Genomic DNA, 15,765 nt, shown 5'->3' on the forward strand with positions numbered 1-15,765 from the left:
CAGTCCAAATAGGGTTGCGGTAGCAGTTGAAAGAGCAGAGTATCTCAGATGACCCTGTCCCCCGCAATGTCCTCCAGCTCATTCCCGGGGACCCCAAGCCATTCGCAAGTCAACTTGGAGATATAATCCCTCCAGTGGGTCTTAGAATGACCCCAGGATCTTGTCCCGGTAGGCCGTGCCTGGTACATCCCCACCAGGAGGCGTCCAGGGGGCATCCGGACCAGATGCCCAAACCACCTCAGCTGGCTGCTTTCAATGTGGAGGAGTAGCGGCTCTACTCTGAGCTCCTCCCAGATGACCAAGCTCCTCATTCTATCAAATAGAGTGTAGCCTGCCACCCTACGAAGAAAGCTCATTTCCACCACTTGCATTTGCGATCTCATTCTTTGGGTCGTTACCCACAGCTCAAGACCATAGGTGAGGGTCGGGATGTAGACCAACCGGCAAATAGAGAGCTTTGCCTTATGGTTCAGCTGCCTCTTCACTACTACAGTCCGGTACAGTGACCGCATTAGTGCTGCCTCCTATCCCAGCCTGTGGCTGATCTCACGATCTCTCTTCCCATCACTCATGAACAAGACCCCAAGATACTTAAACTCCTCCACCTGGGGCAAGTCCTTTCCCCTTACCTGGAGTGGGCATGCCATCCTTTTACAGACTAAGACCATGGATTCAGACTTGGAGGTGTTGATCCACATACCAACCACTTCACACTCAGCTGCATACCACTCCAGTGAGCGCCAGAGGCATCCATATGATTCAGCCAAAAGAACAACATCATCTGCAAATAGCAGAGACACCACCCTCTGGCCTTCACACATAATGCTCTCCTGACCCTGGCTACGCCCTGACACTCTGTTTATGAATATCACAAACAGGAGTGGAAACAAGTCCAAAACACATGTAGACTGAGATGGCAAACTCCAATGCCCTGTCAACAATCTGTAAGAGGGTAAAAAGCTGGTGCATTGTTCTATGGCCGGGATGGAATCTGCATTGTTCCTCCTCAATCTGAGGTTCAACTATTGGTCGAAGTCTCTTTCCAGCACCTTGGCATAGACTTTCCCAGGGAGGCTGAGCAGTATGATACCCCGATAGTTGGCACACACCCTCCAGTCACCCTTTTTAAAAAGAGGGACTACCACCCCGGTTCACCATTCCAAGTACTGTTCCCAAGGTCCATGCAATATTGCAAAGGCGTGTTAGCCATGACAACCCCACAATATCCAGAGCCTTAAGCATCTCCTGACAAATCTCATCCACCCCCAGTGCCTTGCCACTGAGGAGCTTGCCAACTACCTCAGTGACATCCACCAGGGAGATGGAACTTGACATACCAGAAGCCTCTGGCCCTGACTCCCGTGAGGGAGGCATGTTTTCCGGATTAAAGAGTTCCTCAAAGCTCAAAGTGCTCCTTCCACTGACCACTGACAATAACCTCATTTAAAGTCAGAGTTTCTCCACAATGCTGAATACAGCTTGGGGGCAGCCACTCCGACTGCTCCTGAGTCACCGGACAGTTGTCCAGAACCTCTTTGAGGCTGAACGAAAGTCTTTTTCCATGGCCTCACCAAACTCCTCCCATGCCCTGGATTTTGCTTCTGCCACCATTGCGGCTGCCACCTTTTTTGCTTGTCGGTACCTATCTGCTGAGCCGGGAGTCCTTCGGGCCATCCAGTCCCTAAAGGCCTCTTTCTTCAGCTTGATGGCCTCCCTCACCACTGGTGTCCACCAGGAGGTTCTTGGGTTACCGCCCCAACAGGCACCCACAAGCTTTTGGCCACAGCTACGCCTGACAGCTTCCACAGTGGAGGTTTTGAGCAGGGTCCATTCAGACTCCTCCATGTTCCTTACCTCCTCTGGGACATGAGAAAAGCTCTCCCGGAAGTGGGAGTTGAAATCATTACGAACAGGAGCCTTCGACAGTTGTTCCCAGCACACCCTCACTATTTGCTTGGGCCTACCGGGTCTGACCATCAGTCTTCCCTGCCATCTGATCCAACTCATCACCAGATGGTGACCAGTTGACAGCTCAGCACCTCTCTTCACCCGAATGTCTAGAACATATGGTCCCAAGTCAGATGAAATGACAACAAAGTGGATCATTGACCTTTGACCCAAGGAGCTCTGGTACCATGTACACTTATGAACATTCTTGTGTTTGGACTTGGTGTTTGTTATGGACAATCCATGCCTGGCACAGAAGTCGAATAACAATTCCTCATTCGGGTTTAGATCAGGCAGGGCGTTCTTCCCAATCACACCTCTCTAGGTCTCCCAGTCATTGCCAATGTGCATTGAAGTCTCCCAGTAAGACTATGGAGTCTGTAGGTGGGACCCTTTCCAGAACCCCGCCCAACAAGTGTGGACAGTCAGCGACTCTTTAGTCCAGTCTCAAACGTCACTGATGAGAAGAGGAACCGTAGCTGTCACCTAACACGGCAGAGATACTTTTCCTCAAAAAACCCTTCACTTCATTTGGAGTGTGCATAACTGAATAAGAGAAAGGAAAAACTGTAGCCAGTCCAATAAAAGCACTTGAAGAACTGGCCTTCCCAGATAACAAAAAAGTACAGTGCAGCTTTATTATTTTGATATGTTTCTGTAATGCTGTTGCTCAAATAAATGGAAAGGTATATTGTTTTTTTACATATTCAAGTTAAGCTGTTACACCACTTAAGTGGAATTGAGATTTCTGATTTTTCATTTTTGTATACTATAATGCTGCCCTAGGTGGAATTTTGGTATTTGTCATGATTGTGAATATTAAGCTATTACAACACTTTAAAGTGGAATTATAATTATATTACTCATTTTGAGCATTCTAGTTTTACTACTGCACTGCTGCACTAAATGGAATTTATCCAAGCTATTTATAAATACATCTTTTAGTTTGTTTACTTATTTTGTTAAATTAATAATAATAAAAATATATAGCTCGGATGCAGACAGTGTTTTTCTTAATGCACTGCAGAACTATTCAGTTGTGAAGCATATACATTGGATTGATTTTAACTGTAATGTACTTGAATTGTGCACTGTGCAATAGTATTATCTAGGAAAATATACTGTAAGTATCGGATTGAGACTCGATATCGGAAGTTGGTCAATATTAAATGACTCTGATCGGGATGAGGGGCAGAAAAAATTGATCGGGACATCCCTAGTTGTCATGGTGACTAAGCAGGTAAGATTTCTGAAGTTTCTGTAATATGGCCCCAGGTCAATAAAATAGATTCTGAATCTGGAAGTTTACTTAGAGACTATACTTCGCTAGCTGGCTTGCTAGCAAGATAGACAGATCTATGGCCTAGTTTGACACATCTTTATGCCTGTTGGCTGTTTACAACTTTTCTGTTGTAAAAAGATTTTGTAAGGTTGGGTCTGTTTCCTTCTCTGTGCAGATCTGATGATTGCAGGAGTATTCAAAGAGAACTCAGTCAAAACTTGAATGACATGTCTTTAGAGGATGTAAGCAAATCATCTAGTGATGTCTTCATATTTTCATCAGTATAATAATTTTAAACCTTAAATTTGAAACCTGAAAATTGAGCCTTGGCTTACTGGGCCAAGCAGACCCTGTGCATGTGACATTAATATTTAAATGTGTATGATGTGGTCCTTATTGTACCATGCTTTTCTCACAATTTCATTAATGCTACTTCTTCCAATTTTAACAAAAAAATCTTACATAGTGCAGCTTTAGGCTACTATAGATAGACTGCAAAATTATGTTAATTTATAACATAATACATTTCTGGTGGGCTGTGTGGGTTTTAGGCCTGAAGTTAGTTGCTTTTAGTTGAGTAAAAAAAAAAAAAAAGAGAGAGAGAGAGAGAGAAAGAGAGAAAGAAAGAGAGAGAGCGAGCTTGCCTGTCTGTTGTAATGATGTGTAGACATTAATCTGAGATGAGCTGTGATTCAGGGGAAATATCCCCCTGCTGTGATGCCCTCTCATGCTCTGTCTCCAAAACTACCTGCTGCTTAGCAACATCAAGGCTAATTACTAGAGGCGAATGTGTGTGTGTGTGTGTGTTGTTTCCTGAGTGTTGTTTTTCTCTGTGTGTATAAATGCCATTGCTTTATTTTTTGCCATTGTGTCTCGCCCTCAAGTCATTGCGTTCTCTCCCTCTCTCTCTCTCTCTCTCTCTCTCTCTCTCTCTTTCTCTCTCTCTTTATCTTTCTCTCTCTCTCTGGGGTGATAGGGTGATAATCTATTAAAACAGAATGTATGGCTGATGAATTTGGCTCACATACATCAGTCAATTTACAAATAAAGGCCTTGGAATCAGTGTAGATCCAGTTTGACAGGGCTGAGTGAGCTGTAGCCTAGCACAAAAAATGAAGTGTTTATGTTCTACCTCCTTATTTAAAACCCTTTCAGAGGCAGTGTTTGGGTTTTGTTGTCTCCCAATCATTTCGTAGGCTCTTTTGTAGTAAATGGTATTACATGCACAGTCAGGGTAACCGACATCTATTGCCAGCTAAACATATAGGTCCACTGGGGCCAGTCAGGCCTGACCGATGTCAAGCAAAAGGTCTATTGATCACTGCATCACAGTTTGAAAACAGATACAGTGCTGAATTAGTAAGTGTAAATATCCATGAAAACACAATGATGCCTCACTCTGAGTGCAGTGATTTAACCACATTTATTTTGGAATTATGATAATCAGTATTAATACAGTTCTGCCAATAGGTTTTATATACTTCGTACTGAATGTGACCTTCACCACAGGTATTCTATCACTTGTATATGATTCTGTAGAATAAATAAACAAGTAAAGCAAAGAAGCCATGAATATTGCATCAAATGCTTTAACATTGGCAGTTCCTTCCACAAAAAGCACCATCCCTTTGCATTGCAGACAGTTTGATTTAAATGGACATTTGCTTGATATTCAACGTTCTCTCAACTGGTTATGGACTAGGCATCCAAAAATGATCAAACCTACATTTCTAAAAAGTTTGTCATCAAAGTTTGCTTAATATATTGTGTGAAAAGCATGTTTTGCTGAAGCTTTTAAACACTGCACAAGATATTTCTTGTGTATTTAGCTAAAATAAGACAAAATCACTTGTAGAAAAGAGAGATTTTCTTTAAGTCTACTACAAATACTACAAATCTCACTTAAAGGAACCTACTTAAGGGAAGTGACTTGATGTGATTTTGCATTTGTTTAGCTGAATACATAGGAAGTGAAACTTAGAAAGATGTCTACATTATGCAATAATGCACTCAGTTAACCGCATTATCCAATACACAGTACAATAGAAGATGCATAGACTCATGCATGCAATGCAAATTCAGAAAAAACTTTCATTATCATGAATACACCTGAACTACGTTTCACAAACAGAAGTGAGCCATAACACAACAGGAATGTTTTTGGAAGATTCTCAAAGTGGATGGAAAATCACTGACAGAAGGTGAAAGTCAAGTCAAGTCAAAGTTTATTTAGCACTTTTTACAGCCAGAGCTGTTGCAAAGCAGCTTTACAGAAAAAGAAAATCTGGCTCCAGGCCCCCATGAGCAAGCCAGTAACGACAGTGGCAAGGAAAAACTCCACAAGAGTGATTCTAATCAAAACAGGCACAAAATGCAGATTCATAACCTTCATACTGATCACAGTGTACCTGTGTGTGTATTAACAGACCCAGCGTAGAAGGGCATATCAACTTTTGACTGTAATGTTAATTGTTATTATTATGATTAAGTAATACATGCATAATTCTGTGATGAATTAAATTACTGTGAGGCCAAACATTCACACTTCTTCTAAATAATTCTGTTAAAATGCTTTTTTTTGTTGTAATCTATGAAATGTGTCTGCTTTGGCATGCCTGTTTCACTCCAGCACAGTGAGCCTCCATAGCAGACTTAAAATGGAAACGGTGTTATGTAACTAACAAATATGTTTTCAGCATCTCAGCTGGCTCTCAATACCATTGTCAAGGCAACTGGCAGTGCTGTGGCCATTTCTAGCTGTGCAGATATGTCAGATTAGTGAAAGGGGGTAAAGGTTCATTCAGGGCTGGTGCAGCAAAGACTGCATGACCTCTGCGTTTCTGACAAAGCCTGATTGACACCAGTATCAAGAGATAATTTCTTTTCAAATAACTTCTGAGTGAAAAAGTTGATGGTTGGAGTTGTCTGGCTGTCTGGATATGATCATAAAGTTCTGTATTTTCCGTATTTTGCAGATACTTTGCATGCACCCCGACTGTGTCATGGAACTAGAGAAAGAAAAATGCATGGAGAAGATGGCGTTGGACGACCCAGGCAGCGACCCTGAATATGGTAAAAAGTGTGTGTTTGTTTGTGTGAGTGTGTCTGGTAAAGCACAATACTGATGAAAGATTGGTTTGGTGAAATATGAAATTTGCACAATTCATTACTTAACCAATGAACCAAGACATGTTTGGCGAGGCTAACATTGCTAACAAACACTAGAAGTCAATAGTCACCCAAATAGCCCAAATCATTCCTGTAAAATGCATTAACAAAACTTCTTGAACTGCATTTAGGTCTTCATTAAGGTCGTGCACATTTGGTGAGGTGGCATGTTATGACTATGAACTATAAAAATGAGCACTGTGTAGCTGAACACTCTGAATAGCCATTTTAGACAACATGGTCTGCATTGATCACCTCAGGAGTAGGAGTGCTGATGTAGAGTTGGCATTTATGACAATGACTGTCATAGATATGGTGAAATTAAGATCAGTCCTACTTTGCGAATATTAGCCTTGATATTGTCTGAAAAGACTGCCCATAACAAAAAGGTTGCAGCAAAAGTGTGACCTTAATGAAAACAGTTCGACGAAAGAAGTTATGAGGATGTGCTTTACAGAAACTGTTTGGGCTATTTGGGTGACTATTCAGGTTTTTCACAGAACCATTCCTTTAAAGAGTTAACAGTCATGGTCATCGATAGCCAACCAGCCTTTAAATTAAATTTTATGGCCAAAATTACACAAACGGCTCTTTACTGTAATTGTCACTTATCAGTTGTAAACTTTAAAACTTAACCAGAAAGAAGATAAATACCATGAACTCTCCAACTGGTGTTAGCATCTCACAGTAGCTGTGTTTGGTTGTTGTTTTATATGGTTTTATTATACAAAATTTTAAGAGACGTTATCAATGGGATAAATCATCAGAGCCACATTTGCATTACAGTGGAGCAAATCATTTCTTATTGTGTTTCCTGTTGATCTGTATGAAAACAGATCTCTGCTCTGAAGGACAAACTACATGACAACACTCATAACATGTTTAAAGGATGTCTTCCAACCATTTGTTTTTTTTATTTTATTTTATTGTCATTATAAGCTGTTATAAATACCGATTTATCTGATGTTCTTTGACTGTAAAGCGTCCTTTGAGCATGGGAAAAGTGCCATTTAAATAAAAGTGATGATGATGATGATGATAATGATCTGCAGTTAGCTCATCTGCATTACAATTTATGGGTCAGGCTCTATTGAGAAGTACTAAGTACTGAGAGCTAGGATGTAAGACAGCTAATGGAATATTGGACAGCTAAACTTGCTTGATTTAGTGACAGCCCCCAAAGAGTGGGGTTTACCATAATGTAAACGCAGCCTTAATGTTGGCATGATTTTATCTACCAAGTCAATATGAGTTGACTATTCTTTGCACATGTGGAACTGTATCAGTAGTATCAACAGTAAACAGTGGAGTTATCCTTCAGAAAAGACTTGGCTACTGGGGGACTTTACTGAAAACATTAGTTTAGAGAGCTCTCTTGCAGAATTGAGGCTTGATTAGATATATAAATATGCATGTGTCCACACAGATCTTATAGAGCTCACTCTGGAGCCCTGCTCTGCTGTCAGTGTGTGACATGACCATAATGCTGTAGACAGTGAAGACCATTGCTGATAATGAACCACTGATGGTATGACACATATCCCCTCAGAAAGAGAGGTTGAGGGGATAATATAGATAATATGGAGACAGAGAGAGAAGAGCATGTTACTGTGTGCTTGCATACGTTTTTTCAGGACCAAAGTGAATTATGCAACTTTGTAAGTCGTTATCTCAGAACATAATGTGGGACAGTTGCGTTCAGAGTGCAATCAGTTGAAATAAAAAGGAAGTCTGTGGGAGATGCTGGAAATACAAGTACAACTGGGCTTTGTAGCTAGTCGTGAGTCTGTGTCTTTTCTACTCGAGTAATTAACACAGCTTTCCAGAGAGAAGGCAGGATTTGAGAAATCCTAATCAGAGATAATGCTATTTGGGACTGACTAAATGTTCCAATGGCTTCCAGGAAGAGCATGTCACTCAAACGTCCTTACATTCTCCATGGGATTATGCCGTCATATGGACAACGCGCTTTCTCCTTTGCTTTGTTGCGTCTATTTATAAAATGGTTTCTTGGCTGTTTTACCATCTGGACTTTTTTCCTTAGCATAAAGGTGGGAAGGCTGTTAATAGATGAACAGTTGTAGTGCAATCTAGCGTGTTTCCCAGATGGCATAAAGCAGCAAGCCCTCTGCAGAATGCCTAGCAGAGATATAACCAGGTGGAATGTGATATGTTAGGTTGTAAATGAAGGATGATGAATCTCTCTGTGCTTGTCTTCATGAACACTGCCTTCTTTCAGCTTGAGATGACATTTGAGTCTTATATAGTATTATATTATAGATTATATATATACTTATATAGTATAACAAAACATTAGGGATTTAGAGTATATAAATATTATATTTAAATGGGTGGGGGGGGTTGCAAGAGTTAGATTTGATGCTAGCAAAAATATTTGAGAATGACATTAACTGGAGTGGTTGCCATTGTTCTACTAAATAACACTCCACGAAAGCTTTCTCAGCACTGAAATTATTTATAACATTGTCTGTAATGTTGACTGTGAACTTAATTGTGTTTATTATGCTTTCTGCAGATGCTTTGGTAGTTAAACTTTAAGTTAAACAAATTCAAGCAATTTTTTAAAAAAATACTGTATCATGTCATAATATAAAAAAATACTGTATGATGAAATTTGTGTACATCCTTGCTGGCCCAATAGAGAAATGAAAAAGTTGCTAACTGACAGGCAGAATAAGAGTGCCTGACAGTTCTCCGACACTGTTAGACACATTCTCCAATCTGAAAAACAGTTATGACGGCTCTTGATTGACATGTCTCTCTGACAGCTATGTTTTCTAGGGCAATGGCAGTTTGATCCATGCTTTTGAATGGGCAATTCTGCAAACTTACATTTAAAGCGGTGCATTCATGTCTTTGTCTAACTAGGAGAAATACACTGGTTTGATTTAGAAATAGGATTTCTAAGAGGCTTTGAACAGAGCTGTGATGTTTATTGTATGAATAGCTGTTCAAATCCTAGCATACCAGTAGATCAACATGACAAAGGCAAATTGTTGGACAGTGGAGGCTTAAAATAGGTTTTTGTGTGTTGAATAGCCTGTGAGCTGAAAGACAACTGGCAAGCAGTTGGTGGACGTGTGGTTTCTTGTAAATGTGCTGTAGTGATGAGTGGGTAATATATATGGCAGATAAACTCTTTAATGAGTGATGCTTTACAGGCACAGACCACCATGAGGTAAAAGAATGCCTGTTAAATATCACCTTATTGGACTCTTGCCTGGAGTGTGTGTGTGTGTGTGTGAGTGTGTGTGAGTGTGTGTGTGTGTGTGTGTGTGTGTGTGTGTGTGTGTACTGACCTGATTTATGATGATAATGTCAGGTCAGTGTTAAATATGTAACATAAAGCAACAATCAATTAGATAATATGCACATAAAATATAGCACAAGATATAGATTACATAATTAAAAAAAAATCATTTATTACACATCATTTAAAAGGCATACCACTGTTCCTGCCATCACTCTGAAAAAATGTGTTATGCTTGATAAAGAACAGCTGATGCTATTAGCAAACCAAGAAAAACTTCAATGAGGTAAAATGCATATGAGTACAGTGTAAAGCGTACAGAGCTGTTTCTGAATGAAAATCGAGTCTGGTCTCTTTAGGTGTGGACTCTCTTCTTCTGCATGGGAATCTTTATCAATGTGTTTTGTGTTAGTGTGCAGTTTGATCTGGAGGCTTAGACAAATTGCTTGGTGTGAAAGGTTATTCTGCCTGGGCAGTCTGCACTGCTCATATTCACAGTTGAACTACATGCATGCAAATTATGTACAAAGACAGGCACCATATTGTGACCACACATATATATATATATATAATGTTGAAAGATGAAATACTGTCATTTTGATGGTAAATATTCTTGTATTGTTGCTCAGTGTTTGAGACCTGTGCCCCTGTCTAGTCACTTTCACAGCTCCGGCTGTTACAGGAAGCGACCTAGCAACACACTTTTGAGACACTAATGCCTGCTTTTAAAAGGGGGCTGCCATAGTTGCTAGTTGTGTCAGTTTCATACCTAACATGTGGGCATGAAATAAACCACAGGCTTTTGTTCTGTGACATCACAAAAACAAACAGGTTTATATCCACCTGTTCAGCCTACAGCTGTTTCGTCTGTCCACTTATGTTGAAGTTATAAGGAGTGTTTGAGCCTGGACTGCTTTTTGCACAGTGTGAGTGCCAGGTCATTTACATATATCAGCCTTAAGGTGCAGTAACAGAAGCACCCTGTTTAATTCTCTCTTTCACTCTGATCTCCTCAGTGTATAGAATTCTTTGGGAAGCATAGGGTATTACCTATCATGTTATTCCTTTCCAAGCTAAGCTGTTTTTACTGTAAGTGTGTAAATGCAGGACTCAGTGAAGGAAAAGCTGTGATATTCTGCTCATGCATAAAGTGATGGTAAATCCTTGTGTGGCTGTTCGGCTAAGCTTAGAGAGAGTATATCTGTGTCTACAGCTCAGGAATTATCCAATATCTCCGATTTGACACTTGGAAGTCTTTTTATCTGAATCTTTCGACATGTAAAAATAAAAGACTGATCCTGTTGTCATGTGTTCTGTCAGACAGCTTAAATATGTTTTAAATACGGAACAAGAACTCATTACCAGGCCTTTTTTCAAAGACATGGTGCCAGATGGAGGACTATTTCCGTTGCTTGTCTCTTACCCACATTTCCACTGTAAAGTAAAGAAAGTCTGTCAAGCCACGCCACTAAATATAGCTCAAACTGGGTTATTCAACTCTCAGGTGCCATAAATAGCCCAACATAAACTGGTCCAGAGGTGCCTCTATGCAGCTATAGGCTGCTATAGTCTCTGACAATGACATTTTTGAATGATGAGAATAGAATAAGTGCAGGTTTAAAGCATCAATACATCTAACCATTGAATTCTTTAGGTTCAATATTTCAGAATTTGCATTTTTAGATTTAGAAGTAATGCTGTACTTTCTTTTTCTCTGCTCCTCTAGTGTGTCGCTGGATGTGGGATAACCTAACATGCTGGCAACCAGCACGAATAGGGGAAGAGGTGTGGATGCCCTGCCCTGAACTTTTTCAGGTTATGAGTGAGGAATTTAATGGTGAGTGACAACTGCCAGTCAGTTCTGTCTATCCAAAGACAGTGACTCATGTTTTATACCTTTGGGATGAATTTGAAGGTCAGTTACAAGCCAGGCCTTCTCATACAACATCAATGCTTGACCTCACAAATGCTCTTTTAACCAAAAACACACTCCAGAATCTTGTGGAAAGTCTTTCCAGAAGAGTGGAAATTAGTATAGCTGCAAACAGGGGGCTAACTCCATATTAATTGCCATGATTTTAGAATGGGACGCCCAACAAGCTTACACAGGCGTGATGGTCATTTGTCCACATACTTTTGGCCATATAGTGTCTATTGCAGCATGTTTCAGTTAATTGTAACAGTTAACTCAGTAAACACTTAAGTTCAAGCGTATGCTTGAATGCTGCTTGTACAACCAGCTTCTGGTGTATTTACTTTGACCAAAACTGTATTAGACTTACTATGTCAGATGAGATAACAGGCTAGTTGTGTTTTTAGAGTTCGTAAAGGTGAGGCGGAACTGCACTGAGGATGGCTGGTCAGACATATTCCCCCATTATATCGACGTGTGTCCCTTTGATGATAACAAGACCAGTCATTTGGTAAGTATCATAAGTACTTACCTAACTATGTACTGCATGATATGCATTAGATATAGTACACAATGTGTGTAATTGTGGAAACTAATTTCTACAAGTTAAATGATAAATGATAAGTAAAAAGCAGTTATTTCTGCCTCTAGTGGTATGGTAATAGAAAACATGATAGCACACAGACAGGGACAATTTCACTTGCTGATACAATTCACTTTTTATTAGCTTAAGCCATAGTCTCTGAATGTGTTAACAATGATACATTACATATCATTTGAACTTGGCTAAGCAAAGAGCCTTAAAACCAGCGTTTTATATGTTTTATGCATTTTTATAAAGTATTCTGTAATGCATGATTGAATCAGGCTAAACAGTTCGGCAGAATTTACAATTAAATGTTGTTTCCATGATTTTATACATCAGCGTTCTCTGACTGAAATATCCAACATGTACTGTGCAAATACGTTATACAACCATTGAAAATCCCTGTGGTGTCATCCAATTCTGATTACTAGCCTAGCCACTGATCTAGAAGCTAGTAAACGCAACCAAAGTAGTGGAAGTCTCTAACAAGATAGCTTTTTTCCCTTTCATGGAGACAGTCCTGTTGCGCTTCCAAGTGGCGCAACCATCTAAGCGTTGGCTCTATCATCAGGAGAAGTTTGATCCTTGGTAGTGCTACTTCCATCCGTGGCTGGGAGTCCAAGTGCGCACAATTGGCCTTGCTCTATGGGTGGCCCGCTATCTCCCCTATAACTCAGCATGATGCTAGTCAGCGCAGACGTCTAGGTTGGCATTCTCCTCCAAGCACATTCAGCTGTCTTGTTAATGGACTTGGATACGACTAAATTATCAATAAAACTGGGGGAACAATCCAAACAAAGTCCATCACCAATAATACACACCAAAGTAATTGTAGTGTTTCAAAACCTTATCATCAGAAGGGGATTTTCCTGACCTGTAAACTGGAAGATCTCATTTTAGAGTTGCAGCTAGGAACTAGGCAAATATTTGGCTCCATTTTTCATTAAGGTCTTTAACTAATAATATGAATTGTAAAACTTTACAAAGATGAAGCTGAAAGACTGGAGTTAGATTATAGTTTCTACAAACCTGTTTTAGATGCAGACTCTTGATATGAATTTTACTCTGTTAGATGCACATTTCTTCAGCCTAAGGAAAAAAAGAGTTACTGGAAGAAAAAAGTTACATTGTGAACCAGAGCAGTAACCTTAGACTGAACTTTGACTAAAGCTTAAAAAGAACAAAGGGTGGACAACTGTGTGTGGATGACTCAGTATTAAGCAATCATGCAGGCTTTTGACCACCTACTTAAGTCCTCAGTAGATTGTTATTCAGATTTGGGAGAATTTACAGCTGTGCATTGTACTGTTCTTGAAGGAGAACAGATGTTCTATCACACTGACCTAAACAGCTGAGCTGTTGAAAGCAGGGAGTGAAGCTTAAAAGTTTCCTGTGGCTTATTACAATGTACTTCAGTGGAAAACCCATGTGTGGAATAGGACTGACAGAGAAAAATGTAGCACATCATTTGATTATATATATATATATATATATATATATATATATATATATATATATATATATATATATATATATATATAATATACAGTGTCTCACAAAAATTAAATATGAGGTGTGTGAGATACTATACATCTGTAAAGATCAAAAGTAAAAATGTAAAAGATCTTGCTCTTTTCACCAGTGTCTATAAGACTTTATTGTCTAATATGCATGTATTGTATATGTGTTGTTGTTGAAGATGTATAGTATGATTACATTATCTGTAGTGGATCCTTGTGGTTGGTATAGTGTGGTGGGTAACACCTCTGCCTTCTGCGCTGTAACTGGGGTTCAATCCCCACCTGGGTCCTTGGGCAAGACTCCTAACACTACCTTTGCCTACTTGTGTAAAATGATCAAATTGTAAGTCACTCTGAATAAGAGTGTCAGCCAAATGCCATAAATGTAAAATGGAACCTCTGAAGAATAGGAACTCCATGTGTTTTGTATCCATACTTATTACATTTAGTAAAAGTTGACATCTGTGCAGTTTCTCTGATGTGTCATGCTGATTCTGAAACCTAAAACGTAATGGCAATATTGATATTTGCAGTATTTAGTCATCTCCATTTCTTTCTAAACCATTAAAGCATAATGTATTGTGGTGTTGGCCTGGGGAGGGGCTGATACACACTGACTGGGAAGCCTGACGAGAGCTCACACACACACACACACACACACACACACACACACACACACACACACACACACACACACACACACCAGTGCGAGTAAACACTGCTTTATTTATACATCATAAGTGTAATCACTCCATGTAAACCCACCTCAACCCCACTCAGTCCTATTAAGAGTCATTGTCTCTCAGCCCATGTGGAAGTGGGTCTATGGCCAAAGACCCTCTCGCTCTCAAACTAGAGTGGCTCTTTTTAAAGCCCATGCTCCTTCCCTAGTTCTTTACAGCTGCCCTTAATCAGGGAGAGGAGCATTCTGCCCAAATTTGAGGTGTTATAGCAATGGGTCCACCTTTAGGCCGTCACAATATGTAGAGATTTGGTATATTAATTCCAGTGTTAAAATCTAATTGGCTGAGCGATGTTCAAAGCCGTTGTAAAATATCCAAAGTGCACATTTGAACATCTATTAAATTCTGTATTAACCTCTAATGCAACCAGGAGCAGCCAGACGATGGAGACTTCCATTTCACGCTCACAATCTGGCTGCTATTCCACTCCTGCAACTGTAAGAGTAACTCAGCCTGTTTACATCGTTTCCCTTGTAAGCCTTAGACTGCAGTGAACTTTATCATTACAGGCTCTTATTGCTTAGCACTGATTGCCTACTGTAACAAATTACACTCTAAGAAGAGATGGGTCTCCTCATTTTAATCATTTTCTTCTATTAGCTGTCATTTTTATGATGTTTTTACTGTGAGCTGACAGAGGAAGAATGCTATTGGTCTTTTTTGTTGAGCGATTTTTAAATGACTTTTTTCTTCAGTTTGATTTGAACTGGACTACATTTGGTGCAATTTAGACGTTTCTAAATTGGTTAATCGGTTAAAATCCCAGGCTTATTACATAATAAGGTTTATTATTCAGTAGCTAAAGGGACTTCAATACAAACTGGTTCAGGTATACTTAGGTCAGCAGGCCCTGGCTTTATAAGGGGTTAATGGTGCTTGTTTTGTAGGTTTATTACACCATTCTTTGTAGTTGCTGTTGGATCCTGTAGTTGCTGTTGGATGCTGTTGGATCCTGCTGTATATTAGAGCAAGATTGTTAGCGGTCCACTTTAGGGATAAAATGATACGTTAACTTAGTAATACTTTAGCTTCTTCCCCAACTTCAAGGCTCACAGTGTTTCCAAAATGTTACAAAAATATTTTTGATTTTGATTATTATACATTATAAAAACCGAGTGTGCATTGGAATATGTTTCTGTATTTTTTATGCAAGTGATTTATTCAGTTATTTGAACTTAAAATTATGTTTTTTTTTGTATTGTTAATAATATGCTTTTGTATTCTCTTCTCTCCAGGGCAAATATTATGTTTCTGTGAAGGCTCTGTACACGGTGGGCTACAGCACCTCTTTGGTGTCTCTCACCACCGCCATGGTCATCCTCTGCTGGTTCAGGTG

At 39.7% G+C, this 15,765-nt stretch overlaps 1 protein-coding gene across 1 annotated transcript in view; it reads left to right on the forward strand.

Annotated features, from left to right (window-relative positions):
* adcyap1r1b (adenylate cyclase activating polypeptide 1b (pituitary) receptor type I) overlaps positions 1 to 15,765 on the forward strand; it is a 46,804-nt gene that overhangs the window by 20,576 nt on the left and 10,463 nt on the right. The window contains exons 3-6 of the mRNA XM_017721597.2: positions 6,205 to 6,301; positions 11,395 to 11,505; positions 11,988 to 12,091; positions 15,665 to 15,762. Coding sequence (XP_017577086.1) covers positions 6,205 to 6,301; positions 11,395 to 11,505; positions 11,988 to 12,091; positions 15,665 to 15,762 — 410 coding nt within the window. The remainder of the gene's footprint in view (positions 1 to 6,204; positions 6,302 to 11,394; positions 11,506 to 11,987; positions 12,092 to 15,664; positions 15,763 to 15,765) is intronic.

Source organism: Pygocentrus nattereri, chromosome 26 (genome assembly GCF_015220715.1).
Source record: "Pygocentrus nattereri isolate fPygNat1 chromosome 26, fPygNat1.pri, whole genome shotgun sequence".
In the NCBI taxonomy this organism is placed as follows: domain Eukaryota; kingdom Metazoa; phylum Chordata; class Actinopteri; order Characiformes; family Serrasalmidae; genus Pygocentrus; species Pygocentrus nattereri.